This window comes from Betta splendens, chromosome 4 (genome assembly GCF_900634795.4).
Source record: "Betta splendens chromosome 4, fBetSpl5.4, whole genome shotgun sequence".
NCBI classification, from domain to species: domain Eukaryota; kingdom Metazoa; phylum Chordata; class Actinopteri; order Anabantiformes; family Osphronemidae; genus Betta; species Betta splendens.
The window spans coordinates 25,221,222-25,245,318 of record NC_040884.2 but is presented as its reverse complement, the minus strand read 5'-3'; the positions used below and the strand labels follow the sequence as shown (position 1 = coordinate 25,245,318).

General features: G+C 47.9%; 2 protein-coding genes across 14 annotated transcripts in view; both read left to right on the top strand.

Annotated features, from left to right (window-relative positions):
- The first annotated feature begins 176 nt into the window (after positions 1 to 176).
- Positions 177 to 4,087, top strand: hmg20b (high mobility group 20B). 6 transcript variants are annotated; one of them, XM_029148990.3, is made up of 9 exons: positions 177 to 332; positions 615 to 801; positions 1,456 to 1,656; positions 1,863 to 1,983; positions 2,105 to 2,154; positions 2,250 to 2,313; positions 2,403 to 2,618; positions 2,774 to 2,906; positions 3,477 to 4,087. In XM_029148990.3, exons 2-9 carry the CDS (start codon positions 721 to 723, stop codon positions 3,487 to 3,489), a joined length of 879 nt encoding a protein of 292 aa, XP_029004823.1. In that variant the 5' UTR covers positions 177 to 332; positions 615 to 720; the 3' UTR covers positions 3,490 to 4,087. The 6 variants fall into 6 exon arrangements, with proteins under 6 accessions (XP_029004823.1, XP_029004817.1, XP_029004821.1 ...); XM_029148984.3 differs by having other exon boundaries at positions 2,102 to 2,154; XM_029148988.3 differs by having other exon boundaries at positions 283 to 332; positions 692 to 801; positions 2,102 to 2,154.
- A 775-nt stretch (positions 4,088 to 4,862) lies between these two features.
- Positions 4,863 to 24,097, top strand: part of unc13a (unc-13 homolog A (C. elegans)) — a 28,612-nt gene continuing 9,377 nt past the window's right edge. For 4 of the 8 annotated variants that reach the window (XM_055508006.1, XM_055508004.1, XM_055508005.1 and 1 more), the window contains exons 1-35: positions 4,863 to 5,211; positions 8,188 to 8,217; positions 8,322 to 8,421; positions 9,128 to 9,245; positions 9,328 to 9,451; positions 9,617 to 9,687; positions 9,788 to 9,842; positions 10,486 to 10,515; positions 10,706 to 10,901; positions 11,732 to 11,851; positions 13,165 to 13,938; positions 14,028 to 14,121; positions 14,789 to 14,835; positions 14,983 to 15,061; positions 15,942 to 16,016; positions 16,109 to 16,328; positions 16,922 to 17,149; positions 17,404 to 17,545; positions 17,755 to 17,924; positions 18,025 to 18,140; positions 18,567 to 18,730; positions 18,826 to 18,979; positions 19,070 to 19,138; positions 19,427 to 19,516; positions 19,687 to 19,821; positions 20,707 to 20,840; positions 21,058 to 21,143; positions 21,287 to 21,413; positions 21,504 to 21,600; positions 22,040 to 22,183; positions 22,267 to 22,344; positions 22,439 to 22,516; positions 22,588 to 22,676; positions 22,745 to 22,891; positions 23,003 to 23,126. In XM_055508006.1, coding sequence (XP_055363981.1) covers positions 5,190 to 5,211; positions 8,188 to 8,217; positions 8,322 to 8,421; positions 9,128 to 9,245; positions 9,328 to 9,451; positions 9,617 to 9,687; positions 9,788 to 9,842; positions 10,486 to 10,515; positions 10,706 to 10,901; positions 11,732 to 11,851; positions 13,165 to 13,938; positions 14,028 to 14,121; positions 14,789 to 14,835; positions 14,983 to 15,061; positions 15,942 to 16,016; positions 16,109 to 16,328; positions 16,922 to 17,149; positions 17,404 to 17,545; positions 17,755 to 17,924; positions 18,025 to 18,140; positions 18,567 to 18,730; positions 18,826 to 18,979; positions 19,070 to 19,138; positions 19,427 to 19,516; positions 19,687 to 19,821; positions 20,707 to 20,840; positions 21,058 to 21,143; positions 21,287 to 21,413; positions 21,504 to 21,600; positions 22,040 to 22,183; positions 22,267 to 22,344; positions 22,439 to 22,516; positions 22,588 to 22,676; positions 22,745 to 22,891; positions 23,003 to 23,126 — 4,527 coding nt within the window. In that variant the 5' untranslated portion in view covers positions 4,863 to 5,189. The remainder of the gene's footprint in view (positions 5,212 to 8,187; positions 8,218 to 8,321; positions 8,422 to 9,127; positions 9,246 to 9,327; positions 9,452 to 9,616; positions 9,688 to 9,787; positions 9,843 to 10,485; positions 10,516 to 10,705; positions 10,902 to 11,731; positions 11,852 to 13,164; positions 13,939 to 14,027; positions 14,122 to 14,788; positions 14,836 to 14,982; positions 15,062 to 15,941; positions 16,017 to 16,108; positions 16,329 to 16,921; positions 17,150 to 17,403; positions 17,546 to 17,754; positions 17,925 to 18,024; positions 18,141 to 18,566; positions 18,731 to 18,825; positions 18,980 to 19,069; positions 19,139 to 19,426; positions 19,517 to 19,686; positions 19,822 to 20,706; positions 20,841 to 21,057; positions 21,144 to 21,286; positions 21,414 to 21,503; positions 21,601 to 22,039; positions 22,184 to 22,266; positions 22,345 to 22,438; positions 22,517 to 22,587; positions 22,677 to 22,744; positions 22,892 to 23,002; positions 23,127 to 24,097) is intronic. The other 4 variants (XM_055508010.1, XM_055508009.1, XM_055508008.1 and 1 more) reach the window with 1 other exon arrangement.

The window sequence follows — 24,097 nt, the reverse complement described above, 5'->3', positions numbered from 1 at the left end:
CACAAAAAAGGTTATCACAGGAATAATTAGTTACAACCAAGTAAAGAAAGACAATGATCTATCATAAACATATTAGGTCAAGACTAACTTTTTCCATACAAGCTGCTAGGTGAGAAAACAGTACTCATTTCCTAAGCTAGTTTAAGTACTTCTATTCCATCCTTTACGTCATGGTATCGAATTTGGGAACCAATTATCTTTTCGTATTTTAGTGGACGTATGGGTCCGTGTTGGTGGTGGAGGGGTCCCTTCAACCAATCACGAGTCTCCTTACCGACCAATCAAATGACACAAAGCCATCGCTTCCTGTTTGGCCGAGGGATTCATTATCGGTGAGTAATAACGTTTATCCATAAAAGTAGATAATATTTCCGAGAAAGTGCCGTTTTCGGGGGAATAATAATTGTTAAATACATGAAGACATATTGTGTGGGGTAAAATTTTAACTTCTGAGGTGTGAGCTGTTTGGATGATGTTTTTTTGTGGATTGTGCCCGTTGAGCAGTGATCAGCGCGAACAGTTAGCCACATTCAACGGCTAGCAGGCAGGTTAGCATAAGAAGCTCCATCACAGGGATTCTAAATATAAACCTGATCACACGTTTTTCTTTACAGCATCTCAGACCTTATTATCCCCGAACTACTTCACACGACGGGGCCCAAAGGATTGTCGTCCGTTTGATATTTTTTAGGTAAATTTGCAATTGCACGGGTGAAAACCATGGGTGGAATCAAACAGGAGCAGAGTGACGCTTCCCAGCAGCCCAAAGCTTCACACTCAGCAGATCAGCCACAGGAGGAGGTGAGTACACATGATCAACTTATACAGGCTCAGTGTAAAGCAATACGCATAGCAATAGCTTCAATTGTCCCAATATCTGATTGCTCCATTTCCTGTTTATTAAGTACACACCAATAAATCCTTATATCTACAGGTCAGATATGTGTTAATCATGTGGAGGATTACTGGTGAATACATGCAGAACTTCCATTTCAAGAGATATAAGCCGACTGTATGGAAAACATACCTCTCAGTGCATAATAAAGCAACAAATCAATACATTCTTTGTAAAAAATTTAGGAAAAACATAAACACATAACAAACATTTAAGCTGTACTAATTTCTTTGTGCATATGTGTTTGACTCCATATAGTAGAGGTGAAGCAAATAATCGACATTTAACACACATAAAATTATTTGTTGTAGCAGATCAGCAAAGATGCCAAGAAATGGAGAGAAAAATAACTTTGAGCCTTAATAACAATATATTTTGACTGGACAGATTCCAGTAATATGCTCTTTACAGCCATAATTATACACACAGTAAATTGAACATTATATTTGTGCCTCATCAGCAAGACTCCTTGTCGTGAGGTTATGTCTGCTGAAAGAGAATCAGTGGCAGATGAGTGAACAGCTCCTGTCTTCATGAGCGTGTTTTTGCCCTGTCTTCAGCCAAAGAAGAGAGGCTGGCCCAAAGGAAAGAAAAGGAAGAAGGTGCTACCAAATGGCCCCAAGGCACCAGTAACGGGATATGTCCGTTTTCTTAATGAACGCCGAGAACACATGCGTGCTCGATACCCCGACTTACCATTCCCAGAAATCACCAAGAGGCTTGGAGCAGAGTGGACCCGGTTAAACCAGGGTGAGAAACAGGTAAGAAATTGGATTTTCTGGGTGTTTTATACGTATATTATCTAATGAGGAGAAGCGATTGTTTCAGCATTGCGTTGTTTACTCTAATATAAATGTTGGGATCATCACGTCCTGATGTTTGAAAAAAATGAGAGATGATTTTGTGATGAACCACAAACGTGTCCTGTGGCCAAAAGTATTTTAATAAAGTTTTGCTTGTTTTTCAGCGTTATCTTGATGAAGCAGAAAGGGAGAAGATGCAGTACGCTCAGGAGCTAAAGGAATACCAGCAGACTGAGGCCTATAATATTACCAGTGCCAAGCTTCAAGACAAAAGAATAAAGAAGGGTAACAACCTATGTTTACTCATCTGTGCATGTGGTTTTATTTCTTACTTAAATAACCTACAAATACTCCATCAATACAGCAAATTCATCTGTATTTATTTGTTTTATGTTAAATTCAGAAGACCCCTCTTCGGTCCTCACTGGCACTAGTTCAGGATCTTCTTTGCCAAAGGTGTGTGACATTTCTACCTTTTTCTACAAATTATACTCAATTGTGTTATTTTCACAACTGAAATATCCATTTGATTTTTATGTTGTATTTTATAGGCTTCAGACCTTTCAAGGTTTGACATCCCTATCTTCACTGAAGAGTTCCTTGATCAGAACAAAGGTAACAGGAAACTACAGTGTCTTCCATTCAAGACACAATGTGATACTTCTTTCAAATCCCTCCTACTTCTTCACTGTGTGTGGTTTCAGCTCGAGAGGCTGAGTTACGTCGGCTTCGTAAGGCCAACATTGAGTTTGAGGAGCAGAATGCAGTGCTGCAGCGACACATTAAGGACATGTACAACGCTAAAGAGCGCCTGGAAGCTGAACTGGGCCAAGACGAGAAACGTACCCAGGCTCTTCAGCAGCACTTGCTATCCATTAAAAACACGCTGGTCAGCAGCCTCTCGTCAGTACCCCTACCAGGTCAGCAGTCAGTCGGCTGTGTTTGTCAGAGAAAAGGATATTAACAGAGTTAGATTATATGACGTTTATTTTGTTTAGAATCTTAATTAATGACGTTTGGTTGTAAAAATGGAACAGGTGAAATGTACCCAAGAAATTCCTCCCCCCCCCAACAGGCACAGGTGAGACTGCGTCTCTTGGGAACCTGGATTCATACCTGACTCGTCTCAGTGGAGTGCTTGAGGGGAATCCCCACAAGCATCGTGCTCTGCTCACACAGCTATGTGATGTCCTCTCTCACCTAGACAGGTAAGAGCTGACGCAGTCTGAGTGCAGATAAAAGAACCTGCAAATATGTGACCAGTCATACCTGACAACTCATTTTCAAGATTACTTAATCCTTTTAATGTTTAGTCATGTGCTTATGATTTTGGTTGTACAGCCTAATAACCTTACAGGCTTTATTGTTGACCAGCAGCCCTTTCATTTATCCAGACATATCTGGCACAATCGTGTCACTTTCTAAAATAAAAGATAATCTTGCCTTGAAGATGTGGCGGTTCAAAAAAATGTAGGCTGACATTCTTGTGGGGGTTAATCTGACAGGTCCTTGTGTCAGGCGAAGCTGTCATTGTGCAGGAGCACAGTCTCCGTGGCATTGAATGTGTGAGGCAGTATGACAGGTACAAGGGAAATGAGAGATGAGCTGCTCAGAGCTGATGTAGTTGAAAGGTATTAGTATTATTAGAAGAGAGGCGGTTTACAGTCCATGTGTGTATAAGTATAAATCAAAATAATAAAATTGTTTTGAGCGAAGAACTTATTAGTTGAACTTTAATCAAATATTCTTCTCTAACTAAACTTTTCCTTCCCTGTCAGTGAAAAGTTATGATGAGACTCCTACTGGAGACCGTTTTATTCCTGCATCAGAGGAACACGTGACTGGCCCAGTGATGTCAGTTCAGTCTGTGTCATTCAACAGGAGCACGTGAATGTCTCATGGATAGTTAATACAAGGGTACAAACGCTTCATAAAAAAACAGCCTATTTCTATAGCACCTCTTTATTAATAAGTATCTTCACAACGGAGATATGTGTGTCATGTGTTCTGTTTATTTTTGTGAATGTAAATCTGTGTGATGGTGTTGAGGGCTTTTCTGTTCAGGAAATTCACTGAGTGTAACGTAATTTTACCTTTTGAACGACCATAATTAAATTACCATCAGCCCAACTCTGGATTTACCTGCAGGCCTCTGTCCAATAAGACAAGCCTAACTATCTGTTTACAGTAAATGCCATTTGACATAAGGCAAGTGAGTAATGTCAATGTAGTGTTATTTAAAATGCTCGAAATAACTGGAAGGGGTGCATGTAAAATGTTGCAATAGACTGTTAAGAGCAGACCGTGGAATGGACGAGCAGCTTCACATGTATTCAGAATATTATATATTTGTATTTTTTTATGTTCAATAAATCATGCTGAAAATGCATCCAGCAAAAGTCCAATGTTTTCATTTATGCTTTTGTAACTGTTGCATCACATTTCATGAGCTACCCCTCATATTATTTAATGTAAAGATAATTTCAAGTAACCTGGCGATTTGCTGCAAATGCTGCTGCTTTCCAGTAGGAGGAGGTGTTTGACTACACAGGGCGTGTTAGTTAACTCTTCAATCTGGGACCAGGGTGTAATGGTTTGACAGGCAGGCTGGTTGCAGGGTGACCTGTTGTAAACGTGCAGGACAGTCTATCAAAATATTTTATTAAAGTTACCACGCGGGTAAAGTGAATCTAATGTTAAACATGGTGAATAAATCTAACATGCCAAACTGAAACGTTAAAGACTGCTAAAGTACTAATTATATTGCCACTTATTAATAAATGGCCACCAAATAATTTAATCATTATCTGTGCATTTTAGGAATCGTTCCTGTCTCTTGAATTGTTGAACTGTCTTTCATTAGCTTTAAAACCGGTTTCAAGTGTAGAGGACTGTATGTCAGCTGCTACAGATTCTTACCGTGTATGTTTAGGCAAATGTCCTTTGACTTATTACCACGTAATGATTGCTCACCTCTTCCTTTGTGGAGTCACATTCTTTCCTTCAAATTAGAACTGACTATTATTTTGAAAAATGAAATATACAGCTAAATAGATCGCTAAAAAAATTCTTCAACATATCAAGAAAAATTAAATAGGGATAAGCCACGTCCACCCACAATGCATACACACTATCGCCGCCGCCCTGACGTCACTGCCAGGAGCTGTCCACACAGTGATGGTGCTGAAGCTGTACAAGATGGCTGTGTGTTGGGGAGTGGAGAGCTGAGAGCGAAACGGGGAAAGAGGCTCGAATTTAGACCGACACTCATTCAAAAAGAGAAAGCATCGTGACCCTGACGTTCACTCCGGCTTTGTGAACTTCCAGCTTTATTGTTTGTTTTTTTATCGTAACGAGGTCCGGCAGCTTGTGCCAACGGCGGCTGGCTGCTTCCTCTCCAGGATTGACTCCCAAGCTGCACACTGCATAGATTAGCTCTATTAGGAAGCTGGTGAAGAGCCTGGACCCTGTCAGAAAGGCGCGCATAAGAAATGTCATTGCTGTGCGTTGGAGGTAAGAGAAGCACAAGCTACTGTTTCACTTCTCATTGTGACTTGTCCATTTCCTCTACCTGCTGGTGTGAGCAGATTATTCTCTGCTGTGTGTAACGAGCCATTCATCAATATTTTGCTAAAGCGCTTGTTAAATTTGCAGCATTGGTGTCTGTTTAATGCACACCCCATGAATAAGTATTTATCATTTACCTTGTTGATTTGACCAGACCCAGCTTTGCTACAGAAGAATCGATTCGTGGAGTAGGTGTATGCGTTCTGACAGCCGCTGTCAAACATAGTAAAACAAGATGTAATGCACTCCTTTGTTTGTCCCTTGCAATCAAAGCGTGAACTGTGCCGTGGTTCATGTCGAAAAGCCGTTTGAAGCGCCGGAATTTCGTCCAGATATTTCATCTCAGATTCCACGCGTAAATGCGCGAAACCAGCAAAAAAGGCGTGTGCAGCAATCCACCGGTTTTAACAGTAACCACGTGATCGGTTGCAACATTGCAAAAACGATCGTTCTCTCACAACCACAATCTGTTCTGCAGTCGAATACTTTAGTGCTTTCATAAATAGGCAGTTTTGTTTGTTTAGGAAATACTTGTAAATGTTTATTTTGTTAAGTTATTTATCAAGAAAAACAACTTGAGTGCATATTTTATTAAGGTCTATAAATATTAGCAGAAGACTAAATATCTGAACATATAAGTATGTAATGAAATCTAGTGAATGAAATATTCTATAGACCATTTATTGGTCTGTATATATTCATAAACAGTTTGCATGGCGTTTATCATTTTTCATGTTAAGAACCTTAATATTAAATATGCACAGTATGGTTGTTGCTTCTGTGAATGTCTTGCCAGTTATCATTTCTTGGACACTAACAAGTCTGAAGTCTGGCGAAACTGATTCTGTGACTGGAATTTTAGGATGCAGTGAAAGAGACATGAAACCAAGTGATTCCCTCAAGCTCCTTCTTTACGTTGAGCCAGTGTCTGGAGCAACTTTCAGATTGCAAGACTGAAATTCAGGCTTGTTGGTGGCCCTGTTATGTCTTAAAGCTTTGTTGGCATGGCAACCACAGTGTTATCACAGGCCTCTGCTGCTATTTTTTATTAGTTTCTCCACAATTCTACATCCAGTACTGTAGGTCCACGGCTCTGTGTGCTGCATGTGTTTGGTGCATAGCATGAGTGGATCAGGCTGGTTTAATGGAGCCAAGGATCTTTGCATTAATATTAGCGTACTCTAATGTGTGTGTGGCTCGTTTGTCAGACACAAGGCCACGGTGCATCGACCTAAACTTTAGCCAGGTCCTCCCCTCTCTTCTTCTGTGTTGGTGTTAGAGCCTGTCTTATTGCTCTAAAAGCTCTTGACTGGAAAACCTCAGCAAATAAAAAGCTGCTTCAGATTGAACCTGAGCACGAGTCAATTCATCGCCCCAATTTCTCCCAGCAAAGACAGAGAAAACGAGAGGCTGTAGTTGCTGTGGCACATTTTCTCTTTAGGATGTGCAGAAAGTAACACCTCCTCCCCATCACTCCTTCCTTTGTGCCATAACTGCAGCACTGTTGGTTTAGTCTTATGCCTGTGAGCTGTAAGCACCCCCCCCCCCCCCCCCCCCCCTTTTTTTTTTCCGGCACCCCTCCACCCTTCACACTGAAGTGGTTATTTTTAGTTCTGGGGATGCAGCTCCCTCTGCCCGCATCCGGCTGCACAGAGAGATTAATGGAGCACGAGAGAACGAGATAGAGAGGGAGCACACGTGCATACTCGCCACATGGCAGAGGGAGCTTTTAGACGCCAGCGAGTGAGAGAGAGGGAGTGAGAGAGGGAGAGAAAGAGCTGGCAAGGCGCGCAGCCGAGGTGCATCTGTCGTTTACTCTCTTGAATCTTAAAGCAAAGGAATAGAGACATTTTTTCGCTCTTTGTCGAATGTGTTGGGTGCCACGCACCTGCTCCAGCACCTGTCTAATGAATCACAGGGATGCTTGAGTGATGGGCGTTATCGCCAGCGTTTGCTGGCGTGATGCTATTTCTAGAAGCCAGTTTATCCACCATCATTATCATGTCTGCTCTGCAAAGATGACTCAAGCGTGTTTGTATCTTTCCCAGCACAATTTTTATACATGATTCTGTATCATGGTGAAGTCTGAATTCGGGTCCCGGGGTCGTCCGGCTTCCTCCCACAGTCCACAGCCATGCAGTCAGATTCATGGGAGACTCCAGATTGCCCGTAGATGTGAGCGTTGTGTTTGTGTGGGACAGGCTCCAGCAGCTCACCACTATTATCAGGACCAGCGGTTCAGATGAACACCCAGTAGATTTGTTTAAACTCCAACTGTGTGTGTTATACATGCAAAGGTTTCGGGGTTTGCAGCTGTGACCCAATTACGAGTGTTTGAAATGATATGTATGTTTTAAAATGTGAATAGCGTCAATCAGCGGGGATTAAAATCCAGAGCTGAATATTAATACCTCGCTGCTGAACGCGGAGATGCTGGGGATCGGCAGGGTGCGGGTTGGGTGAATAATGAATGGGTTTTTGGCATCACTCGGGCTTTAAAAGTCAGTCTGACGCTCCCAGAAAGTCCCTTCGTGAAGGAGCAGGACGTGGCGCCGCATCCACTGTGTCACAGCCGGCGCCGCCCCCTGCTGAGCAGCGTCCAGCGTGGCTCTTATTTACCTGTCAGCGGCACAGACGTCCTTCTGGCCGTCTGACTCAGAGACCCTGGCGTCCCCCCGCTGAACTGATACAGCCTTTCATATTCAGATGCTGACATTCTGCCCAAAGAGGACGGAGGCGTTCAAGGCCCCCCCCCCGCCTCTGGAAAATGCCAGGCTCTTGTCCGTCAATAGCCATGAGCTGCAGGCAGAGGCCAGTGTGGCCTCCAGATGGAGTCACGTGACACTGTAGACGCTGAGGTTGTATTTCCAGCATGAAAGTATGAAATCCTTAAAACCTGTATGTCTTTTTCTGTCTTTGCAGTGAAGAAAGCCAAACTTGATGGACCCCAAGGTGAGTTCAGAGACCAGGGCCCATCACCGTTTTCTTTACTGCAGCTGCTGAGTCAGACGGTTTCACCGCAGCCCGACTAACGGCTTCTGTATCTCATTTTACAGAGAAATTTAACACATACGTGACGCTGAAGGTGCAAAATGTCAAGAGCACCACCATCGCTGTGCGCGGCAGCCAGCCGTGCTGGGAGCAGGACTTCATGTTGTGAGTGCTTCCGGCCCCCCCTCACAACGCCCACCCCCCCCAGGGTTTTTCATCTCCTAACCCCCCCGTTGTCGTTTTCTATGAATCGGATGAAGGGCCGCTTCTTGAATTCAAGTTTGTCACCTAAGAAGCTAAGAGGCTCAGCTCAGACACACCTGATGACGTTATAGCTTCTAATTGGCCTGTTTTCCCTTTGCTTCCTGAGTCGCTCCTTCCTCTCAAGAGACTAAACACCTCCCTTTGAGTCTGTCTCTCTCACTTCCATGACCTGTTACTCAGCCAGTCAGCTGTGTAGGTGCATTAGAAACCCGTCCATACACTGTGTTTACAGCAGGCGACGGTTTGTCATGCAGAATCACCCATAGCCTCTGCTGTTGTCCTTCCTTCCTCCCTCGCCCTCTCTCTCTCTCTCTCTCTCTCTCGCTCTCTCTCTCTCTCTCTTGCTCTCTCTCTCTCTCTCTCTCTCTCTCTCTCTCTCTCCTGTCTTGCTGGTGGGCCCAGTTGACAATCACCTACTGCTTCCATCTTCATGCCGGATGACTCATTTCCCTCAGCAGATTCAATCACGGTGCATATCCATCACCAGATTTAAGTGCAGCTCCCAGTGGCAGAGAGTGCATTTCTGCTGAAAACCCTCTGTGCAGTGAGCTGTGCGTGTCTGATTGCTCCGGACTCATTTCTCCTCTGCTTCTTCCCTGACAAACAGCGAAATAAACCGCCTGGACCTGGGCCTGACAGTGGAGGTGTGGAACAAAGGGCTGATCTGGGACACCATGGTGGGCACCTTGTGGATCCCCCTGGACAGCATAAGGCAGTCCAACGAGGTGAACTGGCTCTCAAATGAATTCAAAAGCATGTCTACACATGTATATTTACTAAAGTCATTGCTCATGGTGGTCTTTGCAGGAGGGGCCCGGTCAGTGGCTGACCCTGGACTCCAACGTGATCATGGCCGAGAACGAGATTTGTGGAACCAAAGACCCGACATTTCACAGGCTGCTACTCGACACGCGCTTTGAATTACCACTAGGTTCGGCCTCACGTGCTCGTTTTATGCTGCTAGGCTGAACTAACATTAGGAAAGAGCAGTCACCATTGAGTCACTGACGCTGAGTCGCAGAGTTCTGACCACTCACTTCATTATACCTAAGCTCTGGCCCTGATCCAGAACTGCTGTGATGCCCTTGCTTTGCAGACATTCCGGAGGAAGAGGCCAGATACTGGGCCAAGAAGCTCGAACAACTGAATGCCATGAGAGATCAAGACGTAAGAGCCTGATCCGCTCCCTCCTGTGATGGTTGCTCTTCACTGTTCATTTCCATTATGTTTAATCGCACCTTGCCTCTCGTTGTTCCTCCCCGTCCAGTACGCCTATCAGGAGGAACAGGAGCGACCGCTACACGCCCCGTCGACACAATGCTGTGAGTCTGCTCTGCACCCCACCCCTCATCCCCCCACGTGCTTCTCCTGTTGCCAGCTCCCTGCGCTTGTTCTCAACGCGTCCAGGGACTGGACAGGAGGCTGAAATGAGTATGATGGATGAAGCAGAGGCTGGGAGGGAGGGGGGTGTGTGTGGGGGGGGGGGGGGGGGGGGGGGGGGGGGGGGGGGGGGGGGGGGGTGGCTGATGTGACAAATCACGCAGACCTGCACTAGAATGACTTCTAGTTTACCAGACGTGTGATAGATGCGAGCTGACGGGCTGCGGGCTGTCAGACAGTGTGATTATGACACAGGGAGCAGGTGGATGAGTGTGCAGAGCATCAGTCTGTGGACGGCGCGTGCCGCTCGGAGCCACCGTGCGACTGTGCGCGACTGCAGGGACGACACAGCGTGTCTGTGTTCTCGGAATCAAGGGCAGCAGTGGAAGCTTTTTTTTTTTAACCTCAAGCTTATTCGCAGAAAAGACCTTGTGCTTTTCTTCACAACAAACATTCACAGAATCCCTTCACTGAACTCTCTGCAACTGAATAGCTGCTGTCAGAGCTGCAGAGTGTATTTGTTTACCCAACTTCAGAAATCACACGCAACTGATTTGTTTTGTCCAACCTTTTATCTTTTTGCAGGTAATTGGAGTCTGTGGGGGGATCAGCAAAGTAAGATTCCCTTGACGATTTAGTTTTTCCGATAATAACTTCGATTGTTGTTAAAAAACAAACAATTACATTCAGTCTTGTCAGATCAACAGACGTCACAAATGTCTCATGTCTATTGTCTGGACCGTAATTCTCATCTCTCCCTCTCATTGTGCCTGCTCTTCCTCTTCCTCTTCATCATCGTGAACAGACGACGACCCGGACAGCGCCGTGGACGACAGGGACAGCGACTACCGCAGCGAGACCAGCAACAGCATCCCCCCGCCCTACTACACCACCTCCCAGCCCAACGCGTCCATGCACCAGTACCCCATGAGGCACCAGCACTACCGCAACGCCTACGGCGACGACGTGCACGAGCTGGACTACGACCACAGAGCCATGAGGTAACGAGGCCGCCGCTGCCGCCTGCCACAGCGTAAAGATCTGCAGCCATGAGATTGTCCCGGGTCGTTGTCATGATGAAAAACTTCCCATGCGAATGTAGTGTCCGGCTGCTCGGCCGTTCCTCAGTGAATGAGTCTGTTCGGAGTGTGGCGTGCACGTGCAGCCCCGAGCCTCTTGCTGTTCCACTGTGTCGTACATGGTGACATGTGCTCCTCCAGAGACCGAGCCCGGCCTGGGTGTATACAAGCACGCGGGGCAGACGGTTCTTGTATACGGGCCTCGCGTGGCTCTGTGTTCTGTGTGTGTGTGTGTGTGTGTGTGTGTGTGTGTGTGTGTGTGTGTGTGTGTGTGTGTGTGTGTGTGCGTCTGCCTGTGTCGAGTGACTGCATGGGGATCTTTCTGCGCTACAATAAACAGAACACGAGGATCTAATGAGGATTTTCACTTTAAGACTTCACGCAATTGAAACCTTAGCGTTGCTTTTAATTTGAAATTTTGTTTATTGCTCAATCTCAATGAAAGCTTCTCCTGTTTTCATTTTACATTGAAACAACCACCTTAGATTCTTCCACTTGTGCAATAATACATTTGTATTTTTGCGGTAGATGCGGTTCATCATCAACACGCTGGGATCCTCTTACTGACCAGTATGCAACCAGTACACAAGCGTGTGGGTCTGGGTTGTTGTTGGCAGACGTGAGACGCCGGGTCCGGTGCAGACGCTCAGTCTGCTCAGAGCTTTCTTTGAACCTTTTGCACTGAGCTCCACTGATGCTCCTCTCCCCCTTCTTCCCTCTTCCCCCGCCTCCCTCCCCGCTCCTCTTACCAGACGCTATGATAGTTTAGACTCAGCCACCAACGGGCGCAGCGACGGCGACTCAGGCTCAGGGTCGAGCCGGCGCACCAGCCGTCAGTATTCTCTAGACAGTAGGCATTCACTGTCCGATAGGTGGGTCTCTGTACCTCACTCGTCCTCCTGTCCGTCCTCCTGCTCCGGCCTGTGACTTGGTCTCGCTGTGACGTCAGTGGTGGACTTGTCCCGTCCTCCTCGCTCGCTGTGCTTGCATGCATGTGCTCTTACCCTCTTTCTGTGTATGTATATATTCTGAATCTATCTGTGTTCCTGGTTCAGACTCACAAATCAGAAATAATGCAATTTGCTCATCCTCTCTCACACTGTTAAACATCCGTACAGTGGCTGTTTGTGTGTGTGTGTGTGTGTGGGCGACTGATGGATAAGATGTGTTTTGTTGCGTAACAGCCCGAGACAGAGAGGTTAATTGTTGGTTGGAGTTTGTGGAAAAACCTGTTAATCAGTGTGTGTGTGTGTGTGTGTGTGTGTGTGTGTGTGTGTGTGTGTGTGTGTGTGTGTGTGTGTGTGTGTGTGTGTGTGTGTGTGTGTGTGTGCGTGCATCTGTTCTCGTGGCAGCCTGTCATCACAGCCTCATCCTGTGTGTGAGACTTTAAGAAGAGCCTGTCTCGTCCTGAGTGTCCCCTACTTGATAATTATCCACATTCACCTCCTCCTCCTCGTGAGACGCCCGGAGGCCTCCCCAGGAAAGATTCTGTTCATTTCATCGTGTTAGTTTCTTTTATCGTTTGCTGAATACACAGCAGACAGTTAGATGCGAAGCGTGATGCGGGGACCCGTAACTGTCTGTGTGAGTCTGCGTGTAGGATGAGAGAGAGAGAGGTGAGAAGGAAGATGATGGAAGGAAAGAATAGAGGTGTCGTGACTGAGTGTTAAAGTGTCCATTCATCCTTGAAGCCGTCACACAGGGCCCTCGCGCCTGGCATTATTCAACCACCATGACTGTAATCAATGGTGACAAATCAATGAAAGAGTGGGTGCGTGTCCATTTGTGTGGGTGAGAAGAAGTGTCTTGATATTTGTCTCAAATCTCCCCCCGATCTGTCCCAGTGTCCAACCTCTCATTCATCATTGTGACTAAATATTATTTATCTGCAGAAAAAGACGTTTTGTCCTGCGAGATGTGTGAAAATGCGTTCTCTATCCATGTCCGTGGGTGCGTTCCTTTATTATATTGTGTGTGAGCGTCTGTAGCTCTTCTTCGACCTTAAAGGTGACTCACCTGCTGTTACTCCCTGCTGTGAGCTTCCTGGTTTGTCTATTGGTTCGTTGTCTCCTTCTTTGGCCAAGAGGTCACTGTGAGAACAAAGGCATTGTTCTCTGTCAGCTGTAGTTACCCCTCATATCTGCGGCTTTGGGTAACGCCTGTCTCCGTCTCCTCCTTCCCTCAGTCCCACAGACAGCCGCTACGCCTCGTCGGGCGAGCTGAGCCGCGGGAGCTCCCAGCTCAGCGAGGAGTTCGTGCCCGAGGACGACGAGAACGACTCGTACCACTCCTGCCACTCGTCGGTCAGCTACGGCAAGGAGGACTCCCCCGGCTGGGACGCCGACGATGCCCAGGGCGTCTACAGCGACGAAGGTGGCTACCTGAAAGACGGGGGGGAGGAGGGGGCGTTGTACGACGAAGAGGAGGGAGGCATGTACGGGGATGAAGGCGGGTACAACTACGAGGATGAGGAGGAGATGCCGTACGAGGAGGATGAAGACATGTATCCACTGGACGGCGCTCTGAGCGAGGACCAGGAGCCGCCCTACACCCCCACGCCCACGAGCACCGCCGCAGGGTGGGCCCTGATGCCCGGCGCCGACGGCCTGTCCGCCGCCAGGCCGCCGCTGGAGAAGCAGCCGTCGCTGCATCAGCAGCGGCCGGCCCAAGAGCAGGCCCCGCCCCCCGGCGCCGCCCCCGGCCTGCTGTCACAGGACGACAAGCCTCCCTTCAGCTCAGATTCCCCCAAAGCCCCCTTCACGCCCACCCAGCCCGACCTGTCCGCCTCCACACCCACTCCCACCACGGCGTCCCAGCTCCCGGCTCCAGACTCCAAGCTGCTGGAGCCGGAGCCCAAAGCGGAGGTGCCGCTGGACGAACGCCCGCCCCCGGAGCCGGCGGCGGCGGAGGGCGCCCCCCCCGCTGCCGAGGAGAAGCCAGAAGAGGCTCCTGTTTCACTGTGAGCGCCGCTCATAAACCCACAGCTTCTTCAGAACAGAGGCAGCTGCATAGAAAAGCCTATAAACGTGTCTTCCATCACTCCTTCAGGTTCCCAAAGAGAGAACTGATGGAGCCCGGTCACGCCAGAGCCAAGGCCAACTGGCTGCGCCTCTTCAGCAGAGTGCGACTGCAGCTGCAGGAGGTAACGCGTGTGCATGTGCATGTGCATGTGCATGTGCATGTGTGCAGCAGGAGGTCACTGCTCCCAGGACGCTGCTTGAGTTTCAGTCCCTGCATGTCCTGCTGCTCTCCGACAACTTTTCAACTGCTCCATCATTTTTCCTACCTGTTGGTTACTGTATTACTGTGTATTTTACCGTACTGTCTTATTTGATGGCTTCTGTTCATCCCTTGTTGTGTTTCGCCATGACATGATTTTCTTTTCAGTGTTTTGCCATCCTCGTAGCGATTTGCATGTAGTCCGTTCAGATTACCCCTGGCTGGAGCAGACTCTCAGGTGGGTGCGGCCAGTGTTTTGATAATGACACACAATAGGAATGTGTGTCATGTGAGGCGATCAACTGATCCTGACTATGATTATTACAGCGCATCAGTAAATAATGATCATTTCCTTCCTTTTTATCTCCTGTTTGTGCCATTATTATATCATTAATTCATAATTTTTGAGAATAGTTATTACATCACATATCTGTGTGCATATATATATGACTGTGACTGTGAAATATCTATATATTTTATGGAAGTTTCAGTTTCTAAAACCATATGAAAGCACTGGTGCAGCAACATAATCTCCTCCCATGTTCCCAGTCACAGCCTGAATGCATCTCCTTTCCATCTTATCTTATCAGGCCCGAGGAGAAAGTGTTGGCATCGCCTCTCTGCTTTTATCCGCAGGGTAAGTAGCCAAGACCCTGTTGCTACTGGGGTTGTTGTGACCAACCAAAAGGCCCACGTCCAAGGCCATTGTCTTCACACCTCAATGTACAACTGGCTAACAACTAAAAACGGTACATGACACTGGATGCGGATGCTTTGTCTCCAGGATGGGTGGCGCTCTGTATAGCATCGACAGCATGCCAGACCTCAGGAAGAGGAAAGCCATGCCGCTGGTCAGAGATCTGGTGAGTTTCAAGCGTCTTACGTCACCACACAGCAGTTAGATCACACATTTTTTTGTTGTTACAGCGTGACACAGCAGGCTGCAGGGTCAATGGGCCGTTCTGATGGCCAGAGGTTTCCACTGAGTGATGCTGAGGTTTGCCAGATGTATATAATGGATGCTGCGTCACCGCATGTCTCTGTGACACCACCGTGATACGATTGCAAAAATCTTATACAACTCTTAAAAGTCACATTTTGCTTAGGCTCCAGTTTTTTTCAAGGATAAATGAAAACTCTCTAAACTACTACATATCTAGATGCAGCTAACCCGACACACCTTTTGACACACCTGCGTTAGTTAGTTAGTTAGTTAGCAGTCTGGAAATGGGACGGCAATTTCAATCCTAATGTGACCTGCTCATTCTGCCATTTCAATGAACGCACCGGGTCCAAGTCTTACCGCGCACGGCTAATGAGCTCAGATGGCTGTCTTCATTAATAAATCCTGCTGTCTCAGTCACAGCACAGTTACAGTCACAGGCAGGTGCATCCGTGCTGCTTCGTGTCGGTTCTGGCTCAATGAGCAGTGATCGGGGGGGATTTGATCCAGACATGCCTCCCGCACACGCGGCTTCTTTGCTCTTCAGTAACTTCAGCTTGTGTCATTCCCCTCCCTCCTAGTTTTTATTTTGATCAGATCATCTTTCAAAAATATATGCACGCTCATGATACACTGCTTTGCCTCTTTGTCTAATATCAAACCTCTCCTTTGTTCCTGCCACCATCCCTTCACTGCGCCAGGCTATGGTGAGAACCACCGGCACCATTTTACTGGCGATATACATAAATCATTAAGGTTTGCATGTCAAACTAATGACCCTTATCTCCTCTGTCATGCAGTCGTTGGTCCAGAACTCCAGGAAGGCAGGCATAACCTCAGCCTTGACATCCAGCACCCTACACAACGAAGAGCTGGTCAGCACGGACGTTTATTCTCAAATCAAGAGTCTGACACCCCACCAAAAGGCTTTTCCCTCAGCTGACCCCCCCCCCCCTTTGCTTTGCAGAAGAGCCACGTCTATAAGAAGACCCTCCAGGCGCTCATCTACCCCATCTCCTGCACCACGCCGCACAACTTTGAGGTGTGGACCGCCACCACCCCCACCTACTGCTACGAGTGCGAGGGCCTGCTGTGGGGCATCGCCCGCCAGGGCATGCGCTGCACCGAGTGCGGGGTCAAATGTCACGAGAAGTGTCAGGACCTGCTCAACGCCGACTGTCTGCAAAGTAAGAGCCGTGGGAGCCTTTGCTCCACGTTAGCCAGCGAGTTTAGGGGTGTTTGTCCTGCACAGACGTAGAACACAACCTCAGTTATACGAAAAGCTGAACACTCATCAGCATTTGCAGAGGCCGTACAATCATTTGCTGACGTTGTGTTTTAGACGCTGCTGCGTCGCCGCTATCGGTCCATCTATTTCCGCTTCGGTGAATCTGTCAGTGCCAGGCGCAGACTCTTCCTCCCCCTCTCACTCCTACCGTCTTATTTTCCGTGTTTTCCTGAGAGGATATTAAAAGCAATTTGTCTTCTGTTGTCATTCAGCTCTCGTCTCCATTTCTCTTCCACACAGCATTTTATGGCTCTGTAAATGGTTCCGACTCTCATTCATGAAGTATAGACGCATATAAATACGTTTTATTACCTACGCTGTCTCATTTGTGCTCTGAATTAAATGATCATCTTTCACTTTCAGGACGCGGTCCCCCGGGGAAATAATCTCCCACGTTATTGTTATAATTAATAACTGCATGGGAACTCTAGAGCTCTCATGTATCATTTCTATATCGTGCACTTCCTGACACTCAACTGTTCCGCTAATCAGGGGCAGCGGAGAAGAGCTCCAAGCATGGCGCCGAGGACCGAACCCAGAACATCATCATGGTCCTCAAGGACCGCATGAAGATCCGTGAGAGGAACAAGCCGGAGATCTTTGAACTCATTCAGGAGGTGTTCGCCGTCCTCAAGTCCACACATGTCACGCAAATGAAGCAGATCAAGCAGAGCGTGCTCGACGGCACCTCCAAATGGTCGGCCAAGATCAGCATCACAGGTGAGTGGGGGGAGGGAGGGGGGATCCCGGCACTGAAGGGAGTTTGCAAACACTGTCAGAATCAGTGTCGGAGGAAACGGCACATGCCAGCCGTCCGTGTCCTTCATGAGAACCAGCAGCTGTTTGCGCCGAGAAGGCCCAGGTGGCGTTTGTGGGGCAGTAGAGCAGAAGGTCACAGGAGTTAGGAGGCACCTGCTCGCATGCACGCGTGCCCTCACGCACCGCTCTGGCCTTTTTCTGTCCCCTCGCTCTAGTGTTGTGCGCCCAGGGTTTACAAGCCAAGGATAAAACCGGATCCAGTGATCCGTACGTCACCGTCCAGGTGGGAAAAACCAAGAAGAGGACCAAGACCATCTACGGCAACCTCAACCCTGTGTGGGAGGAGACCTTTAATTTGTGAGCCACGATCTTAAACCTCTCAATTCAATTATTACCTTTAGGCCAAAGTTATATTTTTTTCATTTAATTTATTGTGAAGCAGTTAAATAATAGATTAATAATGAATGAAATCTGACCTGATCAGTTTTTGGCTTTTGTAGTATAATGTATGTACGTAATGTATATCGACATCAACTGAACCTTTGTGTTACGGTTCTGTCTGTCAGTGAGTGCCACAACTCCTCAGACCGCATCAAGGTGCGCGTGTGGGACGAGGACGATGACATCAAGTCCCGCGTGAAGCAGAAATTCAAGCGCGAGTCGGACGATTTCCTGGGTCAAACGATCATCGAGGTCCGAACTCTCAGCGGAGAGATGGACGTGTGGTATAACCTCGGTGAGTTACGTCACGTCCGTCGTGCCACGCCTGCAGCCACATCAGCTCTGTCCGACCTGGAGTTTTCCTGAGTTCCTGTGTCTCGTGTGTGTCACCACAGACAAGCGAACAGACAAGTCGGCCGTGTCCGGGGCCATTCGCATGCACATTAATGTGGAGATCAAAGGGGAGGAGACGGTCGCCCCCTATCACGTCCAGTACACCTGCTTACATGAAGTAAGCTCAGTGTGTGTGTGTGTGTGTGTGTGTGTGTGTGTGTGTGTGTGTGTCCAGTATGACGTTATGTTCCATGAAGTTTGCTTTAGTAAAATACAGACCACTCGGCAAACAAATCAGACACTCTCAGTCTGTGGACAGTCCTGCTGACTGAGTAAATCCGTCTCAGCCTCGTATGGAGTCATTACTCAGCCCGCTGAACCATAACCATTAAATGACCACTGTTATTGCAGCGCATAACTGCTCATAAACCACAAACCAGACTCAGGATGTTTTATAGTCAAGGCATGGTGAGACGTTACATTGTGTTTTAATGCCTGATCACCAGACTAAGAAGCTGAAATCGGACGTCTGCTCACGATGAGACGTTTCCTGCAGCAGCTTCTCTTCAGCTGCGTCTGTGCGTCTCTCACCTCTTCTCTGCAGAACCTCTTCCACTACGTGACGGACATCCAGAACAATGGCGTGGTGAAGATCCCCGATGCTAAAGGAGATGATGCATGGAAGGTTTATTTCGAGGAGACTCCCCAGGAGATTGTAGACGAGTTTGCCATGCGCTACGGCGTGGAATCCATCTACCAGGCCATGACGTATGTACGGAGCTCTGACATACAGCGTCACACGTCGTGGCGTGTTCTCTAATCCACTGTGCTGTGTTCTCTGACCCACTGCCCTTCGCTTGCAGCCACTTCGCTTGCCTGTCGTCTAAGTACATGTGCCCAGGTGTGCCTGCGGTGATGAGCACCCTGCTGGCTAACATCAATGCCTACTACGCCCACACCACCCAGGCAACCAACAACGTATCTGCCTCCGACCGCTTTGCTGCTTCTAACTTCGGGGTGAGTCACTAATGAATATGTATCGAATGAATGGATCAATGAAGTGTTTCATTTCCACTTATTTCTCTCTTTCTGTTGTAACACCCACAGAAAGAGCGATTCGTGAAGCTCCTGGATCAGCTGCACAACTCCCTGAGGATTGACCTGTCCATGTACCGAGTGAGGCTTCCCTCCATCTCACTGTTTATAAATGATATGTGTAATGCTTCTCTTTGTGGGGAATGGTGAAACAGAACAGTGGATGTGTTAATTGCAGCGACAGCTCTTTTTTTTTTCTAAACCTGTACTGACACATCCTGGAAACGGTGAAACACCCACACAATAAGTGTGAGGCTTCTGTGAAAGTGGAAATTGTGTGGCTGTGCTGGATCTTGCCCGTGAACACAACAAACATCACGGTTGTGATGTGATGCTAGCGTTTCATTGTTCTTCTGTTTTGCTTCTCAGAATAACTTCCCAGCCAGCAGTCCTGAGAGGCTCCAGGACCTCAAGTCCACAGTGGACCTGCTCACCAGTATCACCTTTTTCAGGATGAAGGTAAATGCAGCTCTTCTTTCCCACAGATGATGTTGTGCATCTCACACACTCCACCCACACATTACACTGCAATCTTCCCCAATTTCAAACACATTTAGGACAAACAACCAGTACAAGCATTTTCCTGAAAATGTCTATTGCTGACCCTCTTTGTATGTATTCACATTCAGGTCCAAGAGCTTCAGTCTCCACCCAGAGCCAGTCAGGTTGTGAAGGACTGTGTCAAAGCCTGCCTGAACTCCACCTACGAGTACATCTTTAACAACTGCCATGAGCTCTACAGCCGCGAGTATCAGACGGACCCGGTAAGACGCGGCACTGAAATGAGTGTGTGGGTGAAAATCTCTGTCCATGCTCTTTTATTTTGAAACTCAAAATCTAAAACTAATTCACCACTCTGGGCTCTGACATTGGTTTTGTTTCTAATGAACATCCAATGATGGATTTCCATTTGTTTTACTTTGGCTATAATGGGGTTCACGCTCTCAGAGAAACAAGCAGGAGGAATAAGTGCCCAGCTCTGAACAAAAGGACTGGACTTATTGATTATTATAAGACGAGGAGGTCATGACTGTTCATGGACTACTGAGAGGCTCGAAGGATAATATTGCTTTTTAAAAAATGTGCTTGACGAGGACAGTCTGTACAGTTGGGCCTGTCTCTTCCTGTGCTGGGTTGCAGCAAGGATTTCTAGAACTTGCTCTGAGTCCTCATTAAAGCGCCAGCTCTATTCAGACTTCCCTGTGAATTTCAAATACGCATTTTTTCCCTTTGAATAAAACATTTCATCCTGAGGGATGTTGCTATATTTTGTTGAAATCCCTGTAAGATCATTCTTCACTCCTCAGCCCCCGCGGGGCTCGGCGCTTTTTCATTTTCCAAGCGCTTCCTCCGTTGTCTCTCAGACGTCGTCACAGCAGTTGTCATTATGATGTGTGTAAAGCTGTTTGACCAGGAAATGCAGAATATGTGTGAGTTGATGGATTAATGACTAAGTAAGAATTTATTTTTATTTAGTCATAATTGGTCACATGGGATATTAAAGAACCACGTTATATCAGTAGTATTTGACTACTAAAATGCGAAAATGTGAAAATAATGAAACAACCAGACAAGCTGTTGATATGCAGTATGGTTTAGCCGCAGACACGCTACCCTGTCCTCAAGAGTAAACCTCATTGTGATTGCAGGCCAAGCAGGGAGCTGTGCCTCCAGAGGAGCAGGGACCCAGCATCAAGAATCTGGACTTTTGGTCCAAACTCATCACACTCATCGTCTCCATTATCGAGGAGGATAAAAACTCCTATACCCCCTGCCTGAACCAGTAGGTTTCTAAACATATCTCTTCAATCTGGGCTGGGCTGTGTTTTCCTGGATCGTGTTTCCTTTAAAGATATTCTAATGTTACTAAGTTTATTACTTGTCTGAAGGATTGTTTCTGTTTCTACTGGCTCTTCTCCATTTCCTGAACCTCCTCAACATCCATTATGTCTCTAAGTGCATATACAGTGAGAATTAATCCCCTTCTCTCCTACATCAAGATTCCCCCAGGAGCTCAACGTGGGTAAAATCAGCGCTGAAGTGATGTGGAACATGTTTGCTCAGGATATGAAGTATGCGATGGAGGGTGAGTGCCTTCAGCCACACGCAGCTGCTCAACTGAGCCTCGCGTGAGCGCCGGAGACCTGATAAACGAATGAAGTCTATAAAACCACTGTTTCGACAAATTCGCTCGTGCCTCAGCCCACGTTTGTGTGCTCCGCTCTCCAGAACACGAGAAGAATCGCCTGTGCAAGAGCGCAGACTACATGAACCTGCACTTCAAAGTCAAGTGGCTGTACAACGAGTACTGCAAAGACCTGCCCTTCTTCAAGAGCAGAGTGCCCGAATACCCCGCGTGAGTAGCACACGCGCGGCTCAGAACCCGCGGCTCAGAACGCGCGGCTCAGAACCTCATTTGCGTCCGGTCTGTGTTCCGCATCCGCAGCTGGTTCGAGCCCTTCGTCATCCAGTGGCTGGACGAGAACGAGGAGGTGTCTCGGGACTTTCTGCACGGTGCTTTGGAGAGAGACAAAAAAGACGGGGTAAAGGTTTCCAGCTCCTCCTCTTTAGACCTGAGTCACACAGTTCAGGCACGACTTCTGTGATCCAGCCTTGTGCAGATGTGTTCTGTCACACAAGTTATTGGCATGTTAACGACCATGTCAAAACATAGAGAGAGAAAAGTCAGCAGAATATTGTGAACTCATATCCCTGTTCCAGAGATTTGACTGCAGGGAAGCTGTCGTCACCTCATTACCCAGAGGTAAACACGGGCACAATCACCTCCAGCCAAACAGTGCTAACCAGCAACTATGGTCTGAGGATGGTTGATTCAGGGTGGAATCTGCCCGTGCAGTGAGATCACAGATCAGAGGTCCGGTTTAGGATGGTACCTAACGGGCTGCGCATGTGGTGCCCTGGAGTCACACCCATTCATCCATTCATTTCTGCTTTCCTCTCTTTCCCATTGTCGTCCTACAGTTCCAAGTCACATCCGAGCACGCTCTGTTCTCGTGTTCGGTGGTGGACGTGTTTTCTCAGCTCAACCAGAGCTTTGAGATCATCAGGAAGCTAGAATGTCCGGATCCGCAGATTGTAGGACACTACATGAAGCGATTTGCCAAGGTAGAGTCAAGTCAAGTGGCTTTAATGCAAACAAGCATGACCTGATGAATGAGGGCCTGTCTCTGCTCTCTCTCTCTGCGCAGACCATCAGTAACGTCCTCCTGTCCTACGCTGACATCATCTCCAAGCTGTTTGCCAACTATGTAACCATGGAGAAAGTGGTGAGTACTTGGATGAACCCACTAAATCACCAGGAAGCTGATGAAATTCAAAGTTGACTTTCCGGACGTGACACACGCGCCGTCTCGCCCTCAGCCCTGCATCCTCATAAACAACATCCAGCAGCTGAGAGTTCAGCTGGAGAAGATGTTCGAAGCCATGGGCGGAAAGGATGTGAGTTGTTGACCTGTTGTTGCTCTCGTTCGCTGCCTTCAGCCGCGCGTGACTCTGTGCTTGCGCCCCAGCTGTGCGTGGAGGCCAGCGACATCCTGAAGGACCTGCAGGTGAAGCTCAACAACGTCATGGACGACCTCAGCAGGGTGTTCGCCGTCAGGTAGGACGCCGACCCGGCCCGCGCCCAAACAGGCGCCGCAGTGCGACTGAACTCGTCTTCCCGCGCAGTTTCCAGCCTCACATCGAGGAGAATGTGAAGCAGATGGGGGACATCTTGGCGCAGGTGAAGGGAACCTCTAACGTGGGCAACGCCAGCAGCGTGGCCCAGGACGCCGACAACGTGCTGCAGCCCATCATGGAGTTTCTAGACAGCAAGTGAGGCCGCCTCAGGGTCATCAGTGAGGTCCTGTGATGAGATTCTGTTTCTCCATTTATTCTAACAACCTTTTTCCTTCCTACACTCCTTCTGTCTGTGCTGCACGCCAGCCTGAGTCTTTTTGCTAAGATCTGTGAGAAGACTGTGCTGAAGCGTGTGCTAAAGGAGCTGTGGAAGCTGGTGATGAACACCATGGAGAAGACCATCGTGCTGCCGCCGCTCACGGACCAAACGGTGAGGGGATGGGGGGGTGGGGGTGCGTTTGATTTGGTGGACGGCAGACGAGCTGTTAACGTAGCACATAGGCGGCAATGGGAGGAAAAGGGGGAGGCGGGGAGCCGGGGGGGGGGCACGCCAGCAGACATTTTGTGTGTGTGTGTGTGCGTGTGTTGCAATTCAACACGGCCCCCTCGCGAACCAACAGAGCCGACCGCTGTCGCGCGGCGTCGACTTGGCATTCTGTCCCGCACGCGTTGTACTCAAGCCGGTACCGGCTTTGATCTGAGCCATCGAGATGAAACCCTTCAAAAAAGACAAAGAGCGTGAGGAAAAGGAGTGCACCGTATCATCCTAACACCACGGCTGCTCTCCAGTATGTGAGCCAACCATTACTCGGAGACACTGATTCACCAGTCACTCGCGCCACGGTGGCACATTCTTTCCTATTTATTCATTTCGTTTTGGCCCAAAGGATCTGGCCCACTTCCAGAAAGAATCATACATTTTGGAAAGCAGCCTCTGGTTTTTCCTTTGTTTTGGATATATGTGTTCTTATTTGTGTTTGGTTATTACCAAAAGAGCCTCATATCGCTGATAATTAGGCGCTAATTCGTGTGTGGCCATGTGTATCACTGTGGTTCTAGCTCCTGCCCTGTTTCACTGACACAGGGAAGAGAGGAATTATTTGCTATATGTATTTTTGAAGTGATTCATTATCAGGAAGGCAATTTATTGGTCTTCAGCTGGCCTTAGTTCAGGCTTTAGACAGGTGTCAATTGGTCCACGTCCTTTGAGCCCAGAGGCCCAAACGTGTATTTTTTGATTGATGTGGGGCTCTTTGCAGCTTGACTGACCCTTCTCTCTGGTTGTTGTTGTGATTATTACTACATCCTGCTCCCACCGCTCTCCCTCCACAGATGATTGTAAGTACAGCACTCCTCCATGTGTGTCTGTCTGTCCGTCCACGGTGGTTGGTTTCCTGCTAT